At 31.1% G+C, this 22,023-nt stretch overlaps 2 protein-coding genes across 4 annotated transcripts in view; one reads left to right on the forward strand and one right to left on the reverse strand.

Moving 5' to 3' along the window:
• LOC118202940 (uncharacterized) overlaps window positions 1-11,673 on the reverse strand; it is a 43,722-nt gene extending 32,049 nt beyond the window's left edge. For all 3 annotated transcript variants that reach the window (XR_015042237.1, XR_015042238.1, XM_085821010.1), the window contains exons 1-2: window positions 11,597-11,673; window positions 2,242-2,436 (exon numbers count right to left, since the gene is read on the reverse strand). Coding sequence is in view for 1 of the 3 variants with exons in the window: in XM_085821010.1 (XP_085677136.1) it covers window positions 2,242-2,436; window positions 11,597-11,612 (211 nt within the window). In the remaining 2 variants the exon portion in view is untranslated. The remainder of the gene's footprint in view (window positions 1-2,241; window positions 2,437-11,596) is intronic.
• A 2,184-nt stretch (window positions 11,674-13,857) lies between these two features.
• On the forward strand, window positions 13,858-21,084 carry LOC146996574 (uncharacterized). Its single transcript, XM_085821011.1, has 2 exons — window positions 13,858-14,099; window positions 14,806-21,084. The coding sequence occupies exon 2, from the start codon at window positions 16,490-16,492 to the stop codon at window positions 17,477-17,479; it is 990 nt and encodes a 329-aa protein (XP_085677137.1). The 5' UTR covers window positions 13,858-14,099; window positions 14,806-16,489; the 3' UTR covers window positions 17,480-21,084.
• Window positions 21,085-22,023: the final 939 nt, after the last annotated feature.

Below are 22,023 nucleotides of genomic sequence, written 5' to 3' on the forward strand. Positions count from 1 at the left end.
ACCTGTTTGCAGATAAAATCAGACGTTCAAGAAATTCAGTTCAAGAAAATCAAGCTTTCAAGAAAATCAGGCGCAAAAATTATAATTCCAAGTCCATGAAATAGCAAAATTTGTCCTGAAAATTATTTCCTAGTTCTGCATACATATTTACCTTTAATGAAAATGAATGCCTGACTATATCAAACTGTTATATCAAATCCGATATTAAAAGATTTGTTATTTTTTCTTTTGAAACAGGTAAAAGCTAAAAACATTAATTATAAATTAAATTTAATAGCCTTTTAAATATTCCGCTGCATTAAAGAGTATGTTAAATTTGTATTTCTCTATTTATAAATATACATTTCTGTCTAACATATATTTGTAAGCACATGGAATATATTTTTAGCAGCCCGTTTAACTTCAATCGGAACGCCACTTATTATTATCTTTAATATTTAATATAGTGAGCCCTTTTAGTCTTTAATTCTTTCTTTTCACTTTTACAATACAGAATCTTTAAGCTTAATGTCAGTAGCCATCGCCCAGAATGTGAAAAAGATACGAAAGTCTTTGTTTGGAACTGAGCGTTTCACAGTTCCAGTGACGTAGTGTTTGGCTGTTCTGCGCATGCGCACACAGAAAGCAGGTACGCGAGCCAAGGCAGAGAGAAGAGCACTGTCGCTCTTGCAGTGCCGAAATTCTGGCGTGTCATTGGAAATCTGATTTCTTTTTACTCCGCGCATGTAGTATTCCTTCATCATACGGACCATAAACAGAGTTCATGAAAATTTGCAACCTTAAAAAAATTACCTTGCTGAAATTTAATCAACATCAAATGCAGATCTAACTATTGCAAAAGCAACAGGAATTTTAAAATATCTAAATGATGATAATTTGAAGTGATGATCAGAGCTTTTATCAGATTATGCCTCATGTTGAAATAATATACAACTAAATGCAATCCAGAGAAATTAGTGTGTTTAAAGTTAATGAATATATAACAAATTTCAAAACTGCTATTTTAGAATTAAGAAACTCAAAGTACTGTGAGAATTTTTCAAAGACACTGATGGCAGAAGCTACGGAAATATGTGACTTTATACCATGTACTGATATAATGCACTAATATTCTTCCACTAAACACTTAGCAGCTGCTAAATTGTTTAACAAGAAATGTTTTGCTAGTTTTAGGAATGAACATCCTATAGAAGAAATAGTAGTGACCACTGAAACATATCCAATGACTGACAAAGAAAAGCTTGGAACTGAGCTAAAGTATTTTATGGTAGGTCTGATATCCATGAATACTGCAAATTAATTGAGCTGCTGAAATTTATCTTCGAAAACAATCTAGATGATGTTTTTAGTGAAATTACGAAACTGATAAAAATTCTCTTGAGAGTTCCCATGACTACATCAGAGGCAGAACGCTGCTTTTCAACACTGAAAAAAAAATGAAAACTTTTCTAAGAAGCACTAGGAATTCAGGAAGACTAAATGCCCTAGTATTGCTTTCAATAAATCAAAATTTCCTCAGTTGTGCTCGACAGATCAAGGAGAAAATTATTCATCTTTTCGCGCAAATTAAAATAAGAAGAATGGATTACAATTTTATATGACTAGATAGAGTTTGAACTGTAACAATTTAGGTTAACGTAATTAAAAAAAGGTTTTATTTTTTCCTTGTAAGATTTCATGAAGTTTCAAAATAAATTTTATTTTTATACATGTTAGTTTCCTTTTACACAATTTTAAAACAAATGTAATTTTTTTTTTTTTTTTTTTTTTTTTTGAATAGCACCCCCACTCATTTTAGTTATGAGCCAGCACTGCTGCTTTTCTCAAAAACTGCATACACTGTGTCATTTTTCTCTTTCAATTTTTAAGTAGTAATATTGATTGAAAGGGGAGGAATCGAAAGTAAATACTGTGCTTAAGATGTCCAGTAAAATCTCAGTGCATTCAGCTCAGTTTCACTGCACAATGTGAAAGAATACTCAAACATGTTCAGCATAAATTTAGATTTGACCTAACAATATTTTATGACAAGAACAGTAGATGTATTTATCCTTTTGACTGCATAGATGGAAGTCAGATCTAATGTGAAACAATTCCTGTAAGAAACCAAGTGTAATGTGCAATAATTACTGTTGGAATTCAAATATAATGAGAAATAACATTAGATTTGGTTTCTAACTGGAACTTACTAAATTCATAATTCAGCAAAATCAAATATATGAATAGGAATTTTAATATTACCCAAGGACTCCTTTGTGCAAGCTATGTGCAAAGCAGTCTGGCCTTCTGAGTCCACGTTGACAGGATCTAAACCTAGACTTAAACAAAATTGGACGTATACACGTTCTGAAGACCTCCCTGCGATGTGGACTGCTTTAATTTCTTCCATTTGAGCTATATCAATAACGGTGCCCCTTGTAACATGGGCATCCAATGCTAAAAATAAATTTTAAAATATGTAATAAAAATAATTAAATAAAGTTAAAACATTTAAATTAATGTAAAGTTATACAAGCTTCAGTGAAAATTTAAAAAAGCATATTCATTGAAAAATGCATTACATAGCAATATGAATCTCTACATGCTTTCTTCTGCATAAAAAATGTTTACAAATTTTCATTACTTATTAGAAAACTTAATAAATGTAATAACCAGTATTCACTGTAAAGGTGAATTATTCATGGAAACAATAGAAGTAAAAAAAAATAATAAATTGAGTCAACATTAAAAAATATACCTTTAATTATAGTCAGCAGTCTGGTAACATTACCTATCAGCATTGCTCATGTACACCATCAATAAATTTGAAAATGGAGAAAAGAGTATTTTTTAATAGCGCAGATTGCATTGTAATTAAGTCTCATGTAATCACCTTTTGCTTTCTTTAACTTCCCACTGCACCTTGGAAATGTACGATGTTGTGAATAAAAATTGCTTTTTCCTTCGAAAAAGAAAACAGTTTGGAAGGCAGAATTCTTTAAAATGTGCAAAGTTTTTCCTGTATGAGGTAAGAATAACTGATAAAATGTATTTCAAAGATAGGTAATGCAAAGCATTATTTTTAGTCCAAAGGGGCTTTGTCCCTGAAGGACTATTGTTTTCGTTTTGCGATTTTGCGTTGAATCACTATAAATATCAGTTTCACTTTTCAACTGTTGCCCCCAAATGTTAGAGACCTACATTATATTTGAAGAAATTAAATAATGAAAATCTGCATAAATGTATGTATATTTCTCGCATTGTGATAAAACAATGGTACATAGAGCCATCGAATTTTGAATGACGTAATCCTCCTACGAATATGGGCATGAGGAAGACCAAATTTGAAATTTGTTTTATTATCGATTTCATATTTTGTAAAACTTCAACGAATTTTTGATTAACAAATTCAAGGATTTCAAAGCGAGCAATGGCAAAAGTCTACGGGGGGGGAGGACCTTTTTATCTCCAGCGCATGGAACTGTGTATCGGAAATTCTAAAGATATGCTAATTTTAAAATTATTTTAAGACCATTTTTATTGAACTGAATTTTATGGTTTAAGTGCAAAGAATATATTTAATAAATAAAGCTAACACACAAAACGTTAAAAAAAATGCCCCTTTGGACGTAATTTAAAATCTGAAACCATTCACCATTCAAATTTTTTTTTTTTTTTTTTTTTTTTTTTTTTATTCTTTTTTGTTTAAGAGGCCAGAAGTTAGAGATTTTGCTTGCTTACCTTTTAGTTATGAGACTGGCTTAATGAATAGAAAAGCTTTTTTGGCTAGTTTATTCGAGACTGGGAAAAGTTTCTTCACAAAGCACTTGAAGTTTAACATTCTGTTTTCACATGTAACATTATATGTACAGGTGCAGGTAAAAGTAAGCGGAAAGGAAGAAAATGCGAGTATGTCTTACCTCTCCTACCCTAACATGGAGGTAGAAAGTAATAGTTTCACTTACGCATCGCTAAAAACTGAATTGTGAATTCATCGCCAAGCCAAACACACATAGAAGTTCTTTGGCCAAGCAACGAAGTTTACAATGCTGAAAATATGCCTATTGCTCATGCGCGAAGCATAAACCATGCTAGGGCTGGACGCTACTAGAAGTAAGTCCCCTATAAGAAACAGCGGACAAGTCCGAACTGGTTTTTCCCATACACTGCTACACTACTTTGAAGCAGTGACCCACCCCTCTTCGTGACCAAAACATTCGGTGACGTGTCATTACGATCAATAAGTTTTGACAAGATTGGAAATAAATATTTCGTAATTACGTCGTAAATATAAGTATAAATGTGTATATTTTCTTTTTATACAATATTTCAGAGTCCTAAGTATGTGAAAGACTACATTTTTAAATGACATTTCATTCTGAAAGGAATTATGTGAAACATTTTGATATTTAGAACATAAAATAAAAATAACAAATACACAATCAAGGGTATTGAAAGATGGGTACTATTCGGTTTCGAGGGCCGTGAAAAAAGTGCAGCGAAAATGTACGCGCAAAAGCGCCAAATCTAGCAAACGCGTCCATTTAACAGCGCGCCACATCTAGTGTATGCGCTGATTTCAGATTGCGTAAGTTTATATAGTTCTATATTTCTTAAGACGCCATTGAAATACTAGTTTGATTTTTAAATCCTTTTTTGATTTTAAATCCTTTTTTGATATCCTATGGATTTAACAATTTGGGAATTGCCCATGACGAAAACTCGGCAATAGAATTTTGGGTAATGTGCAGAATCACCGACTGCTTGACGCGTTTTTAAGAATTGCGCATACTCGGTGTCCATGTGCACATCGACCTATTTTTCACTTAAAAAAAATCCGAGAATTGCACAAAAATGGCACTGCGCACACCCTTGACTTTATCTATGTACACATAGACCTATTTTCACTCACTCAAAAGTAACAGAATATTGACAAAAATCCAATTCTTTTTACCCTTGTAAAAAGCGGCAAACAAATAAGTGAGCGATTCTGCACTTTACCGAGAATATTTTCAAAGAAAAGACATCATTCGTTATAGAAAATTACGTTTGAACAACCAACGAGATAAAATTATGCTTTAGCGGTAAGTCGATAGCAAAATAGCGATGCAGGTATCCATTCAGTTATGTTTAGCAATTTTTATATAAATTATAATAATGATCTGAAATAATTTACTCTTATGCTCCCATTCAATCATGTTTAGCCTTTTTCGTATAAATTATAATAATAAAAAAGTATTACTATATGAAATTAACCTTTCATCTAAATTAAAAAATCAATCTTAAATAGTTATTTACTATTATACTTCCTTTCTTGCCGCAATTATTAGGGTTGCCGCAATTAATTTTGGCAGCACTGGCATCAACAATAGTTTGGCGATTTTTTACGGCCCTCCAAACCGAATAGTACCGAAAGATGTATACAAATTTGCACGCTTATACTCATTAATTATAAGGAAATTGAGTTTTAAACTGTTATACTTGAGCGATATTTTGGCATTTTAATGCTTCCTTAAGGTATTTATCATTTTTAACACATTGTAGAGTTATTAATTTATTTTTGAAGCAGGCAACGTGAAAAATGTGTAATGCCCTCGCCTGGACCTCTCGAATACGCACCAAGTGTGCTACCGTTACACCACAAAGGCATCCTAGAAGGAGGAAGAAAATACCTTATATACTCCCCCTTTTAGATCGTGACTGTGAATTACGGGACCCAGTCGTCAAATCCTGGTGGTAATGAATAATCTTCCACTCTTCCACTACCCTTTTTGTTCGAGCATCACTGCAAAATAATTAAGTTTTTTTTTTTTTTTTTTTTTTTTTTTTTTTAAGCAGGAAACATGAAAACGTGCAACAATGCCCTTGCCGGGACTGGGATCTCTTGAATACGTGTCGAGTGTGCTACCGTTACACCACGAAGATATGCTCGATGGATAGCGAAAACACCTTATTACATAACAGAAACATTTTGCTAAAATATATATTTTTGTAGTCCAGTAGCTTAGAATTTTTTAAAACAAATTCATAATCAAAACCGCTATTGCAAGTTATCAAAAGATAATCAGGATGTGATTTGTGTGAAAATGCCACTAAACTATACAAATTGCTATTATCCATCCAAGCAATGAATGTTTCATTTATGTGGAAATGTCCCAGCTTTTCTGTTTGTGCAGTTTATAAGGTTTTATGTTATTTCTCCTGTGCGCTTTCCTCTTGTGCAGTGGTTAGCACATTCAGCCCGTGGTTTGATTAACGAGTTAAACACAAATAATTTTTAAATATTTCTACTTCAAAAAGCTTAATATATTGTCTTCAAAGTCTTAGAAGTTTCGCAGTTTGTTCAGATAAACTTTTTAAACAATCCATGCATCAAATGTTATCACCTGGTTTGACGAAGATTGATGGTAGCGATAGTAAGCGAGACAAAAATCTGTTATTACCTTACACTAGGATCAATGTACAGTATGCTAGAATTACGAACTATAAACGAGCTCAATTTATGGTTTTAGTATCACTTGATTTTTCTGCTGGAAGATGTTATTACTTTTGTAAAGGTCACGGTAAATTTACGATTAAAATTATCTTTCTGATCGATCTCAACGGTATCCTGGCTACCATAAGCTGAGTCTAAAATCCAGGAAAGCATAGTTGTTTGTGAGTGTCTTTTTCATGGAGGTAAGAAAGGAAGGAGTGGCCAACTAGGCACTAAAAGTGAAGCACTGCTTCAAAGCTTCGGTCACCAGATCGGGTGTTCTTTGATTACATTCAGAAGCTCGCTTAACAGTGTTCTGATAGTATTTCGACACACGACAGTTCCATACAAATAGAAAAAGGGACACTTTCACATGAAAGAAACATTCCTAGAGTGATGGATAATAGCAATTAATTTGTATAGTTTAGTGACATTTACGCAAAAATCACATCTTGGTTATTTTTCGATAACTAGCAACAGTGATTTTGATTATGAATTTGTTTTATAAAATTCTAAGCTGTTGAACTACAAAAATATAAATTTTAGCAAAAATGTTATGCATAAAGAATGAAAAATACCTTACGGTACCTTTAAAATTGTATATGTCTTTCGATACCTTTGATAGAGTATTCGCTACTTTTATTTTATGTTCCAAACGCCAAATTGTTTTAAATAAAATAAATTTTTTTCACATCCATACATTATTGTAACATGTACCTTTTAAAATTTTTTTAGAGGAGAGGCTTTACTGTTCCTCATTTTAATTTTATATATCTGAAAAATAATCCCTTTGGGCTTACACATTTTACTTATTTGGGTTAATTAAAAATAAAATATAGTGAATGCACAGAAATTAAAGATTTGCACATGCCAGAAATTAGAAATATGTATGGGTATTTATGCATGTGCTTGCAAAAAGCATGTATCTGCCTTTAACAAAATACATAAATCATCATTAAATTATTTATAAATGTATTTGAAATGAAGAATTTATTCATTTATAAACAACTGTGAAGAAATCTAATTATTAAATGTATCTAATTTATAATGATTACAAATGTTATCTAAATATATAATAACCTTAATATTGAATTTGTAAACATAAATTGAAATCCTGTTGACAAATACGTTATAAAACTATTTAAGCAAGAATTGTTCGTACTGGAAAGCAATCTGTTAAAAGACATTGTAAAGCAAATGCTATGAGATGCGCACTTAAGAAAGTAATAAAGAGTTTTGGAATATGTATTGTTGAAATTAATGAGAAAAAAATCTGATAATTAAAAGAATTATTCCCCCTACATTTTATAATAACTCAGTTACAAGTTTTAAATAATTAAAAAAATCCTTATTTTATTCCCTCTCAGAAATGTTCAGAGAAAGTTAAGTACTATTTAAACCGCGGGAAGGCGCGTGGGGTGTATCATACCCCAACCCTACATAAAAGTGGAATATTCCTAACTTGTGAAACTGAAATTCTGTGCTGCTTTCAGTAGCTGAGTTTCTAGTTGTGGTTGACTTTCAGAACCGCTTTTTCTTTGCCTGTGTGTTTCAGAAAAAGATTTATCGGTATTTTGTTGGAACTGGGGTATGACACAACCCACGCACCTGTCCGTTGTTTTTCTGACTGAATATTTAGTTCAGAAATTTATTTCTAGAGTGTAACAGTAAATATTTCTACTCGCAAGTGATTGTAAAGTACTTGACATTAAATTCTTAATTTCTAACTGCACTATGGTAAAAAGAATGAGTCCCTATGAACTGGAGATGCAACGCATGCGAGATTTATTAGAATATTTGAAAGCGATGAAGACTGCATTTCGGAAACTGAAGATGAAACTAGGAATATTTTCTACACTGTTTTTGGTTTCGCAAGAGATAAAACATTAATTCATAATGTTCCTAAAAAAGGAAAGACTGTTCTTATGCTTTCAACATTATATAACGATTGTACTATAGATGATACTATTGGAGGAAAATAAAACGTTAGGAATTATATGTTTTAATAATATGACTAAAGGAGCAGTGGATATGGGGGATAAAATGTCAGCCAATTATTCAATTGCCAGAATAACGAGAAGGTGGCCAATGGTAATTTTCGTTCCTGCACTGAATGTTGCTGTAATAAATGCTTGAATTATATTACATTCAACTGCTAATCCACCAACAAGAAACAGAAGTCCGTTTTTGAAGGACTTAGCATTACAATTAATGAAAAAAGTATTGAACAAAGATCAGAGATTTAATACTTTTCTAAGAAATTGACGTACTGCATGCGAAACAAAAGCAGAAGTTTCGATGAAGAATTAAAACGAATACATGAAATTAGAAACAACTAAGTATGAAAGATGTGTTAAATTTTTTGCCCTCGCGCCAAGGACAGAAGAACGTGAATGCAATGTTTAAAATGTGAAAGCATTGAAATGTGAAAAAAAGCATGGTGTATTAGAGATGCAATGAAACTTAGAGGCATGATGTTTATTATTTTCATTTATCTTAATTTTAACTCTAAGATTATTTCAGAAATTAATTTTTTGAAACCCAATTATTATTCACTTATTTATAATACACGAGAACAAAAAAAAAAAAAAAAAACAGTTTTAAAACTAAATACTATTTTTATTGTATTTTAAATATTGGGGTATGTGTGATACCCCACGCGCCCGTTCTAGTAACTTTTCTTGGTGCGCCTTCCGCCGGGTTAAAGTATTTCACTAATTTTTAATAATTCTCTAATTTAAAATTAACCGAATAGAGCATTAATTATAAATATTTTTTGATTTAAAAGATGCCTCAGAAGCAAAAAATCATGTCATATTTAAGAAAGTATTTTAGGAAGAAGCTTTATAAATAGAAAAGAAATAATGCATAATTTTAATATTAATAATACAATAAACTTTGATCTTAATTTTTGTACCTTAACCGAATAAAATCGAATTACCTTAAATTTTTTTTCTAATGTAATTAACGAAAACTTGTGAAAATATTTCATTCAAATTAAACCATTCTGAGAAAACTGTTCTGCAAAAAGTATAGCATTTAATTCCGTTCAGAATGAAATGTTGTTTAAAAATATGTTGTTTTCATATACTTAGGACTCTGAAGTGTTGTAGAAAAAGAAAATATATTCATTTATATGTATATTTACAACGTAATTACAAAATATTTACATCCGATTGCATCAAAATCCATTGAACTTAATGGTAAATGACCCAATGTTTTGGTCACCACGTAGGGATCGCCGGTGTTTCAGAGCAGGGTACAGGAGAAACCTGTTTAAGGCTACTCCATCTTACTTCCTACCTCCATGATTCAATTGCTTTCAGACGTCAAAAATCACTTTTTTTTTTTTTTTTTTTTTTTTTTTTTTTTTTTTTTGTTCATATAACAAAGTATAAAGCCAAGTTCCATCAAAATCGTGAGAAATTTTACGAATAAGAAAAAGTCAGGAGAAATATATTGTAAATCGTGTTGGCCAGAGAGCGGTCGAAAATTGGGAGTCTCCCGCCTAAATCGGGAGAGTTGTCAAATATGTAAATAGATTAAAAATGAATCGAATAAGAAAAAGAAGATGAAATAGAACATTTAAAAAAGACTAACGAATAAGATTTTGAATAACTCTTGAGTTCCATTTAATTAAATGAAATTTTAAAAAAAAATTTTAATATTTTCATTTAAGAAATCAAATTACACTAAATTACCTAAACTCATATACAGTCAAGTCTTTAATCCGTACCTCAAAGCTACAAACTTTCTGCGCATGCGTTAACGCATAATGTATCTACGCATGTGCATAATACCTTTATGTATGCGCATAATACGTTTACACATGCGTGTTTAATGTATAATGGACGGTATAAGTTAGGCTAAAATTATCTAATTATCTACTGCAGTAAATGTTGCAGATTGCGTTGTTCCTTAATCTTCTAATTGGATCCGGCTTATTATTTTTTGCAGACTGTTAGAGCAATTTTATAAAAGTAAGCTTGAACTTTTGATTATGTCAAAAAGAATTTCCGATTCTGGAGCTGCCAAAGGATCTACAAAGCGAAAGCATGTTTCGATGTCCATCAAACAAAAAGTGGAATTGCTGCAAAAAATGGATAAAGGCATATCCTTTGTTTCTCTAACCATTCCGAAATCTGTTTATCAATTTCACGCTGCTCTGCAAGGGGGGGGGGCACGTCGCGGCATGCAATGTACTGGAAGTTGATCTGTCAGCATTATCCTTATCTTCAGGGCAGATGTTTTTATTTTATTCGGCTTATAATTCCTTACTAAATGTAGTATTTCATCTCTATGTACTCTGTCTTTCATATGATTTAAATCAAATTCCTCGTCATTATAAATATCACAAATACACATCAAATAGTTTTCTGGTTGCAATTTTCTAATTTCGACTATGCGTAAAGAAAGCTTTACACATGCACACGTTGAAAAAAATTTTTAATAAATATTAAGCTTTTTTTTTTTTGTAAATTTTGTTAATCTTTAGATCATAATTGCTTTTTATTTCATAAATTACAGTTTCATATTTTTAAATAATTTCTGCATGCCATCTTACCAGATTTAAATTGATGATCTATAATCCGGAAAAAAACCCTAATCCAGAATCGCGAAGTCTTTAAAGACCAGATTAAAGACTTTGTGCTGTATGTAATAATGTAAATAAACCAGAAGAAAATAAAAAAATATTTTCACATTACCATCCAAGGACAATGATGATACTTTTTAATATTAATATTGAATTTTTTCTGTTTTGCATTATAATCAAAGGTACTATTCGGTTTCGAGGGCCGTAAAAAATCACCAAACTATTGTTGATGATAAGGCTGCCAAAAATAATTGCAATAAACCTAATAACTGTGGCAAGAAAGGAAGTATAATAGTAAATAACTATCTAACATTGATGTTTTAATTTAGATGAAAGGCTAATTTCATATAATACCTTTTTATTATCATAATTTATACGAAAAAGGCTAAACATGACTGAATGGAAGCATAAGAGTAATCGTGTTAAACTAAGAATTTACTTTATTCTCGTTAGCATCCTCTGACAATATATGAAATTAAAGTTAATTTATATCATAATATATATTAAATAATAATAATAAATTGTACAAATAACAAATTAGCACTTACTTTGTACACGAGACATCCTTTACGCACGCGATCGGAATTCGTTGTTGACAGGCAGGGGGGGCCCAAGAGCGATGCGCAGTGCAGGGAGAAAGTTATGCCACATACGCATGACGTCCTGTGGGTGACAGAGTTAGTTCTTGGCGTTTGTTTACTTTCGTTGCATCAACAGTTTGATTTGATTTGTGTTGTTAATTTGCTATTATACCTAAGCGGAATTGGCAAATTGTGCTATAGCGTTGTGTCAGAATTATACACGTTAATACTTTTTTTGGCGGAAAACACTTTTTACAATCAGATAAAATAACTATTTTTTTAATGAATTTATGTAGTTTTCATACATAACTGTGATGTAATTTTACATTTATTTTTCATTTTACTGCTATTTTACATTTAAATTGAAAAATTTCTCATTTTAAATCATTTTTTATCATAATCTTCATTTTGTGTATGAGACTTACATCGTAGTGAGATATTTAAACTCAGTGTCATGTTTACCAATACTGAGTACCTAAATGATTAGTTAATAAATTTGCGTATCCAACTTCATTCACATGTTTTGGTTACTTTCTTTACATCCTAAACGTAACTCTATGTATTGAAGCAGCGTCTGGGTTAAGCTTTGCGAACTAAGTAAACTAATACATGCCTCACCGTGAGGAAAGGACAATTTCTCGACCACACTATGCTGCAAACATCGAATGAGTGAGTGACATATTTCCTTCAGTGTTATTTAACTGATGCATACAGGTATGTGTGATGTAATTTAATTGATATAACTTACACATGCTTGAACCTGAAGGAAAACAAATCTGTGTATAATGCTAGAATACAAATAGCGAAAGAGAAAGTAAGATATTCTGTTCAGTGTTATTTAACTGCTGCATATGTTTTAATTTTGATTCCATATAACTTGTTTTTAATTATAAGAGAAAGAAAAATAATTCAATATTGAACACATATTTCGAGTATAACAAAAGTATTTTAAGAAACAAGCTAATAAAAATACATTAGTAATTAAAAATATTTAATTTGTGTACAGACTGAATTGAAATTAAGATGTGGTGGTGTATTTAATTATGGCAAAGCACACTAGGGCTATCTGCGTAATAGGTGTGATGCCTTCGTGGAGGACTTTCTCAGGGAAATTGGCTCGTATACACGTTACGCATGAGGAAAACCACGAAAACACCCATGCAGCCAGCCCGTTCGCGGGATTCGAACCGAACTACCCAGTGTTCAGCGACTTTACCGCTCGGTCGCTGGTGGGCCGAAACTAAGATGTAAGGCAAGTTTATTATTATTATTATTGTGTGTATGTGTGTAAGAAAATGTATTTTAATTGTTCCATTTTTAATGTATGAAAGGAAGAATATGATGCCAATATCGAAGATTATTTACTATAGCAAATAATCACGTCAGGATAAATGTTATATAGAAATCTTGGGAGTGTAAGGGATTATAAGAGTACTTTTAGATTATACTGAAAATATACGCACTTCTGCTAAAATCTGAAGTGAATCAGTATGAAGTGACTTTTCACTTTAAAAAGAATGTGATAAGTATACTATTTAAAAGTATAATGACGGATATTAAGAAATTTGTAGAATTTTATGGTATTTAAATATGAATTTGTTAAGTCAAATCTTTTTATATATATTTTTGCTTGAGATATGTAATTTGAACTGAAAATCACGATCATATATTTCTCATGGAAAGTGCATGAGCAATGAAAATAAATAGAATAATACTTTTTGATTATGTTTCTACCATGGTCTTAGCAGTTATGCCATCATGTGTTCTGTTCAACAAGATTTATTTAGTGCAAACAATACTACGAAAAATATTGAAAAATACCTTGCTTTACAATATTTATTTCCCTTAATTAACTTAAATATCGTTTTTCATTTTCTAATGCTTTCCTTTACGAAAAGAATTTAATGTTTACAATTATTTTCAGCATTCGTACGAATTCTGTGCATAAAATAAACATTTTTTTTAACAAAATACTTAATCGGAAAGTATATACCCGGTATTTCCGATATATCTACCACATATAAAATGATCATTTTGCTTTAGTTTACATTTTTTCCATTACCAAAATCATGTAGCAGACGCGTCGGCCGATGCGTCTTGTCTCCCGGGTGACGTCACTACCAGCAACCAATGGCACGCTTTTTCCGTTCCTGGCCTAACCTTAGTATATTAAAGAACCTTGGTCTCTGACTCACCTCGCTCCTTCAAACAAAATCAAAGCCCCGTAGTTGAGCCAAGAGCGACGAACGTGGAGCGGTTATTTGCGTTAGCGACAGAGGTTTTATATTGTCTCGTGCTTTTATAATTTCATACGATGCCTCATAAATGTGCTGTAGCCACATGTCGTGGTAATTATAAAAACGGACCAAAAGTGGCTGTATTCAAGTTTCCAAATGAGACTGAACTCCGGATGAAACGGATAAGGAGTCTACGAAGAAAAGATGGCTTTTAACCTACTAAACATACCAGAGTAAGTTCAATTTTACTGCATTTTTTATGTTTTGTATCTTTACATTTTTTATTACTTTTATTGATAGGTATGTGATGTTTATGCTTACGATATTAGATTTTGATCTGTGGGTAAGAAGTTTTATGTTTGAAAGATTTTAATCTTGCCTGTTTTAATCATTTAAAAAAAATATATTCCTTCAAAGTTTTATGAATGAAATAAAGTTCCATATAACAGGAATAATTCTAAATTTAGTAGTTACATAAATGCCAATAATTTGTAAATGCTTTCTAGTATACTGTGCAGGCAGATTCTGTAGTTATTCCAAATTTATCATAATTTATATGACAAGGAACTACTAAGTAATCATAATAGGTTTCATTTTAAAATTTTTGTAATGATATATGAAAGTTTGGTATGATGTATTCAAGGTAATTATTTGTATTTGGTAACCAGTGTTTGTTGTAAACAATTATCTCAAATATATAATTTATAATTTTCTTTAAATGTAAATAAAGCTGTAATCATTATGATGAGCATTCCAGATTTTACAAATTACTTAAATTATACACGTAATTGAAATGATATTACTGGTTTTTTAATTCGTATTTATGTATCAAATTATTTATTTAAATCATAGGGCTTATTGACTTCTGTTACTAAATATTAACATGCATCTAACTTTTGTACTCACAACAAGTTGATTTTTGAATATTTTCTTTTATAGGTATGTGAATTACATTTTCGATCAGATGAAATAATACGAGAAATCGAAATGTATGATGAGAAATCAGCGAAGTTAATTAAAGCCCCAATTTCTAGGCCACGTTTGAAAAAAGGATGCATACCTTCTCAGTTCCCTGATGGCCCATCCTACATGTCATCAAATTCTGTATCGAGAATGTCACCAGAAAAGAAGAAAGCTCGTTTAGAAGAGAAATACCTGGAGAAAGCGATAGAAGAAAGTTTGAAAATGAAAGAACGGTATGATAATGAACGATCATTTGAAAGTTTAATTGAATTCAATAATTGCCTAGAACATCAGATTTTAGAAACATTTTGGACAACTGTACATACTGAAAATTCAACTATGTTACTTGATATTTTAAGTGACCCAGCTCCAGAAATTCAGAAATCGGTAGTAATAAATGAGGATTTAACAGTATGTGTTTATATTAAAAACATCGCTATAAAATCTATTGGTAAATTTGTTTTCCCTCTAAAAATTAGTAATGTAAATATGTTTCTAGAAGTACTAAAGGAAGTTGAAAGTTTGTCTCATAACTTACAAAATGAAGAATATATTAAGAATTCTATACAAATTGTGGATGATATGCTTTCAGAATTGAAAAGAGTGTTACCTGAAAAAGAAACTGAACTGAACTTCCTTTCAGAGCAAGTAAATAAACTAAATGTAAAGAAAGAGAAGTATCGATATACTCCAGATTTGCAGTTTGTTAAACTCGATCTCACCGCATGCATACAAGTTTTTACGACATTCAGGTTACATTTCTATTCCCCATCCACGTACTATTCGTAGAATTTGTTCAATGTTTTCTCTTAATCCTATTACTGAGCAATTTAATGATGACTTTTTAGGATATGTTAAACAAAGATACAAGGATTTAGAAGAAAATGATAAAACTGTAATTATTATGATGGATGAAGTGCATTTAAATTCATGTTTCGATTTTAAAGGAGGAAATTTGTGTGGCATGGCCTACAACTGTGAAAAAGCTGCTACAAGTGCTTATGTTTTTATGATACGTAGCTTATTATCACCTTTCAAGGATGTGGCACATATATTACCAGTTAAATCATTAAATGCTGAGGATCTGTATCAATATCTTAAGAAAATTATAATTGGTTTAGAAAATATAGGTTATAGAATTGTGGCAGTTGTCTCTGACAATAATTCAATAAATAAAAAAGCCATGTCATTATTTTGTATGCCTCCAAAAATTAGTATTGTGTATAAAAACCCTGCAGACTTATCTCGGCCACTATTTTTTGTTATTGACTCAGTGCACATCTTGAAGTGTGTCAGGAACAACTGGATAAATCAAAAACTTCTGGGCAATGTTTATTTTATCCAAATTTTGAAAATTTTTCCAAGGTCGAAACAGCGGCATTTGCATGCATAAAAAGTCTCCATTCATTAGAGGCAGGCAGAATTGTAAAATATAGTTATGGTTTGACTCTGAAAGCTCTGTATCCAACCAATTTGGAAAGATAAAATGTCAAGCTAGCATTACAAATATTTGATAGTCGTCTTGCAGAGGCAATAATGGTTATTGGTAAAGAAAATAGTATTTTAAATTACGAAACAACAGCTGAATTTATTAAAATTATATCTATCTACATGGTGGTCAATAGTCAATGTCAAAAGTATCTTTAAAGGACACCATAAGATGAATGAGTATCAAAAGCCGTTAACTGTGCAAAATGATGATGTTAGATATATTTATTTAAATAAGTTACTTGAGTGGTTAGATCAGTGGAAACTTTTAGGCTGTTCTAGTGGTGGACTAACTAAGGAAACACATTTTGCATTAACACATACTAGCTATTCGTTGCTCGAAATGGCAAGGTATTGCATTGAGGAGCTAAAATTTACTTACTTTTTACCAGGAAAAGTTCAGACAGATCTCCTAGAGAATAGATTCGGAAAATATAGACAGCTGGCTGGTTCACAACATAATATTTCTATAAGGCAAGTATATGAAACTGAAGCAAAATTAAGATTACAAAGTCTTCTGCCAACTGTTATTAAATCATCAAAGTATGGAGGAATTCCTATTTATCTAAATTGTAAAAACCTGTGTATTGAATCTCTGGAGCAAGAAAATATTGGATGCACTTTCTCAGGAAGAATAACTATTACAAATGAAGATATACAAAATGTTCAAAATGACATACCAATTTTAATGTATATAGCTGGTTACTGTAGTTATAAAGTTGTGAAACTATTAAGCTGTGATATTTGTAAAGGCAATCTAACTATTGATAAAGAATTAATTGTAGAAAATGAAGGACAGTCTTGGATAAAAAGATTTGATAGAGGACTTCTATATCCTCATCCTGATGTACTAAATTCAGTAATATATAATTATGTTGTTATTCAAAAACTTGTATCTGAAGAATTTGAGAATGAATTTTTATTTTCTGCAAATCAGAGGGATATAGCATGTAACTTAACTCTAGACATACTGATAGAAAATGACATTTTTTTAAATCTAGATGATTGCCCTAAAGCTCATGAGTCACAGAAAGTGTTAAAGCAGATTCTTTGGTCATCAACGAACACATTTTTAAATAATTATTGCAAATTAAAGAATGATACACTAAACCAGAAAAGCATTGCAAAAGAGCGCAAATTGAAAACTTTAAAGCATAAATAAAAATATAATGGGTGTTTAGCAATTAAACATTTAAAAAATGTAGGTTTTAATTCAAATGATGCTGTATTTCATAGACTAGTAAGTTTAGTAACTTTAATGCATGTAACAAGACACAAAAAATTAATTGAGCAAAGCCTAGTGATGTTAGTTCAGATTTATTTCTGTTGAAAAAATATTTTCGCTTCTAACAGTTACTGTTACACATTATTGTGAATTCCTTATTATTTTTTTTCTACTCATGTATGCTGTCTGTTTAACCTTGAGATCACTTGAAAAGTAATAGTAACGAAAAATTCATTTCTATGCATCTATGTAAATAAGTGTCTGGGTTGTATTTTAAGTGGTCCTTATTATTAATGTGGATATCAAATTAGTGTTAACATATGGTAAGATTCTTTATCATTATAATTGACTTGAAATATTGAAAAATTCATTTCCTTGCCCTTAATTTGTTGTGTAAAAAAGTGTCTGCGTTATGTTTTTATGTGGCCACTACTTTTATCATTTGGGTATAATTTTGGTGTTAACATGATAAAATACTTTATCAAAGTAACAGTTATATGTTTCAAAATGTTATGTATATAATAACTGCCACTGTTATACTGGTAATGGGTCATTATACTTTTGTTGATATGGACAGATATTGACTGTTTTACATTCAGATGACTTGAAATATTGAAGAAGGCATGTCCTTTTTTTAATTTCTCATCGCGTAAAAAAGTGTCTCGGTTTGTGTTTTAGTGCGGCCACTACTTTTATCATTTGGATATAAGTTTGGTGTTAACATATGGTAAAATGCTTTCTCCTGATAAAAGTGATTTGTTTCAGCATGGGTACAAAATGATATGTGTATAATAACTGCCACTGTTATACTGGTAATGGGTCATTATACTTTTGTTGATATGGACAGATACTGACTGTTTAACATTCAGATGACTTGAAATATTGAAGAAGCCATTTCCTTGCCTTTAAATTGTCATTGCGTAAAAAGGTGTCTTGGTTTGTGTTTTAGCGCAGCCACTACTTTTATCATTTGGGTATAAGTTTGGTGTTGACATATGGTAAAATGCTTTCTCCTGATAAAAGTTATGTTTCAGCATGCTTACCGAATGATATGTATATAATAACTGCCACTGTTATACTGGTAATGGGTCATTATAATTTTGTTGATATGAACATATACTGACTGTTTTATATTTAGATCACTTGAAATATTGAAGAAGGCATGTCCTTTCTTTAATTTGTCATCGCGTAAAAAAGTATCTCGGTTTGTGTTTTAGTGCGGCCACTACTTTTTATCATTTGGGTATAAGTTTGGTGTTGACATATGGTAAAATGCTTTCTCCTGATAAAAGTGATGTTTCAGCATGCTTACCGAATGATATGTATATAATAACTGCCACTGTTATACTGATAATGGGTCATTATAATTTTGTTGATATGAACATATACTGACTGTTTTATATTTAGATGACTTGAAATATTGAAGAAGGCATGTCCTTTTTACTTCCTTGTACGAAGTAAAAAGAAAGTATTGTAATCGCGAAAAGTTTCAGGCAGCATATTTCACCGAAAATATCCATTTCGACCACTATCGAATGCAATTTAACGATGTTTTTGCACCATATCTGTACGTAAGGACAGAATAAAATACTCTTTTCCTTCAAAAAATTATAAAACTGCTTAAAAAAACTGAAACTAAAATTAATTCTGAAGAGAATTTTTCGTGGCTTCTGTACGAACGTATGTACGTACGTTCATGCATACGTACATATCTCACATAACTCAAAAACGAGTAGCCTCAGAACGTTGAAATTTTGTATATAGGACTGCTATAACATGTATATGTGCACCTCGTATTTTGGTTGCAATCGTCCACACCAAGCGTATATAAATATATTTATATATATATCCACTCTATGACTTGAAATATTGAAGAAGGAATTTCCTTGCCTTTAATTTGTCATCGCATAAAAATGTGTGTGGGTTATGTTTTAAGTGGCCACTACTCTTATCATTTTGATATAATTTTTGTGTTAACATATGGTAAAATGTTTTATCGAGGTAACTGTTATATGTTTCCAGCATGATTAGAAAATTGTATGTTTATAATAGCTGCTGCTATTATACTGGGAATGGGTCATTATAATTTTGTTCATATGGACATGCACTGACTGTTTTATATTCAGAGCACTTGAAAGATGATAATATTGAAAAATTCATTTTCGTGCTGTTGAGTGTTTGCTGCATAAAATGGTATCTGGGTTGTATTTAAATGGCTACCACTTAATGTTTAGTAAGTGGTTATCATTTGGTATTAACATACTGTAAAATGCTTTCTCATGATAAAAGTTGTGTTTCAGCATGCTTACAAGATGACAAGTTTATGGTAACTGCTGCTTTTATACTAAGAATGGGTCATTATAATTTATATTTTTTATATGGGCATGTACTGACTGTTTTACACTTAAAAATATTGAAAAATTCATGTCCTTGTCTTTAATTTGTTGTTGTGTAAAAAAGGGTCTATGTTGTGTCTTTAAGTGGCCATTACTTATATCATTTGAGTATAATTTTCATGTTACCATATGATAAATTACTTTATCAAGATAACAGTTATGTGTTTCAGCATGGCGACAAAATAACAGGTTTGTAATAACTCCTACTATTATTCTGGGAATTGGCTGAATAAAGGGTGTCTCTGATTAGGAGCACTCATTTCACAAACCTGTGATTTTCATGTGCATTTTGAAATTACCGGTGTCCCATAATTAAGACTGGTGGCTTTCTGGACAAATCATTTTGATATATTCTTTGCTTAAATTAAACAAGCCTGATAGCGAGTAACTTAGAAGATCACGATTTTAGCTTGGAAAAATTACAACAAAATTGTGTTGCATGTAGTGACCAGATACTTTCAAATTGGATACTGGTGCATAGGTAAAACATTTTTATTATTTTCTATATTTGAAACATTAACTGATAATCACTTCCTTTACACAACATCAATAAATGTTTTTACATATACTGGTGATGCTGACATCCATTTGCTGTTGAATGTATCTTTATATGCTTCATAAATAATAATAGCCATCGTATAAAATTTAATATCATTTGTGCACCTGAAGTGTTTTAAATGGTAATGGACGGTCTTCTCAAGTGTTTGCCCAATATTTATCCATATTATGGCAGTATCGTAATACATTTTGAAACTATTAATTGGCTGTTGTAAAAAGTTAATAACGGTGTTTGTAATTGCCAGACAAAATGGGTTGAAATTTAACGAATAGAAACTTGAACTTTCAGTATCAAAATTTAAATATTAAGGTCACATAGTCTCATCTTATTGTTTCTGATGAGACCCAATTAATATAGAAGCAGTTTTGAAATTTTCACACCTGTTAATAAATAAGAATTGATGAGATTTCTTAGTATGGCAATATGCTTAATGAGATTTCTGCTTCAATTTTTACAAGAAAGTTTGAATAATTTATTGATAAAAAGAGATCAGCTGGTTTTAACTTATCTGTATGTTATAACTTAGGTGTTGTGTTGTTATGCTGACTGCTTGCATAAAATTGTAAATAAATTTTTTTTATTTTTCACTTGTGAATCTTTATTTTCAAGTTCAGCTATATAACTAACACAATACAGTTATGTACATATACAACTAATATTATTGGTTCTACAGATTTAAGCAATAATTTTAAATTGCACATTGAATTATTTGCTAAGCAAACCTCTGATATACTAATTTATTTGAAACTTGCAAGACACATAGCATATTATAGACAAAATTTAGTGCATTTTTATACCATTTTCTTTTAAAGACAAATTACTGATTGGAAGAAAAATGAAATGATAAGTAATAGTTTGTATGCAGATAATTTGGGTTTTTTTCATAAATATTAGAAAAATATAAAGCAATATTAAATTATGAGGGAAAAGTCAGAAATTCCTTTTTTGAGTTAGTATGGCTGATTTTTAACTTTTTAAATGCTGCTGTGAAACCTACAAGGAAGTATAATTCATTAAAGTCAAGAAATAAGAAACAAAAAATTCTTAAATTTATGTTAAATTTTGAAGTAATTAAATTATTCATTATACATAATTGAATCTCTGAATAAAATCCCACCCAAGTATCTATATCAAATAGTGAAATCAACGTTAAGTACGGCACTAGCGCGCAGCCTGTTTTGTTTCGTTGCTCTCTCGGGGTTTCGACATAGACGACTACGCGTGACGTCACAATCCAGTGTCCCGGCTTCCTTCTATAAGGAGGTGTTGGCATTTGGCGTTATTTTTATCCCGTAAATTTTTCCGCGAGGTCAAGAATTCACAAGCGCCTAGACATTGGGTTCTCATCTATCCCAGAGCTCCCCACTCTCGGTTGCTCGCCAGACGTCACTTCCGTTTGAGAAGATGTAAGTAAGTTGGGAGGGGGGGTTGAACCAAAGCTAACGTGGTTGTCGGCTTTCTCAAAACGGTATTATTCCATACAGCTCTTAAATATCCTGTGCCCTCAAAATATACATTTTTAAATG

Source organism: Stegodyphus dumicola, chromosome 7 (genome assembly GCF_044657685.1).
Source record: "Stegodyphus dumicola isolate Sdum_Otavi_A_Nest chromosome 7, ASM4465768v1".
In the NCBI taxonomy this organism is placed as follows: domain Eukaryota; kingdom Metazoa; phylum Arthropoda; class Arachnida; order Araneae; family Eresidae; genus Stegodyphus; species Stegodyphus dumicola.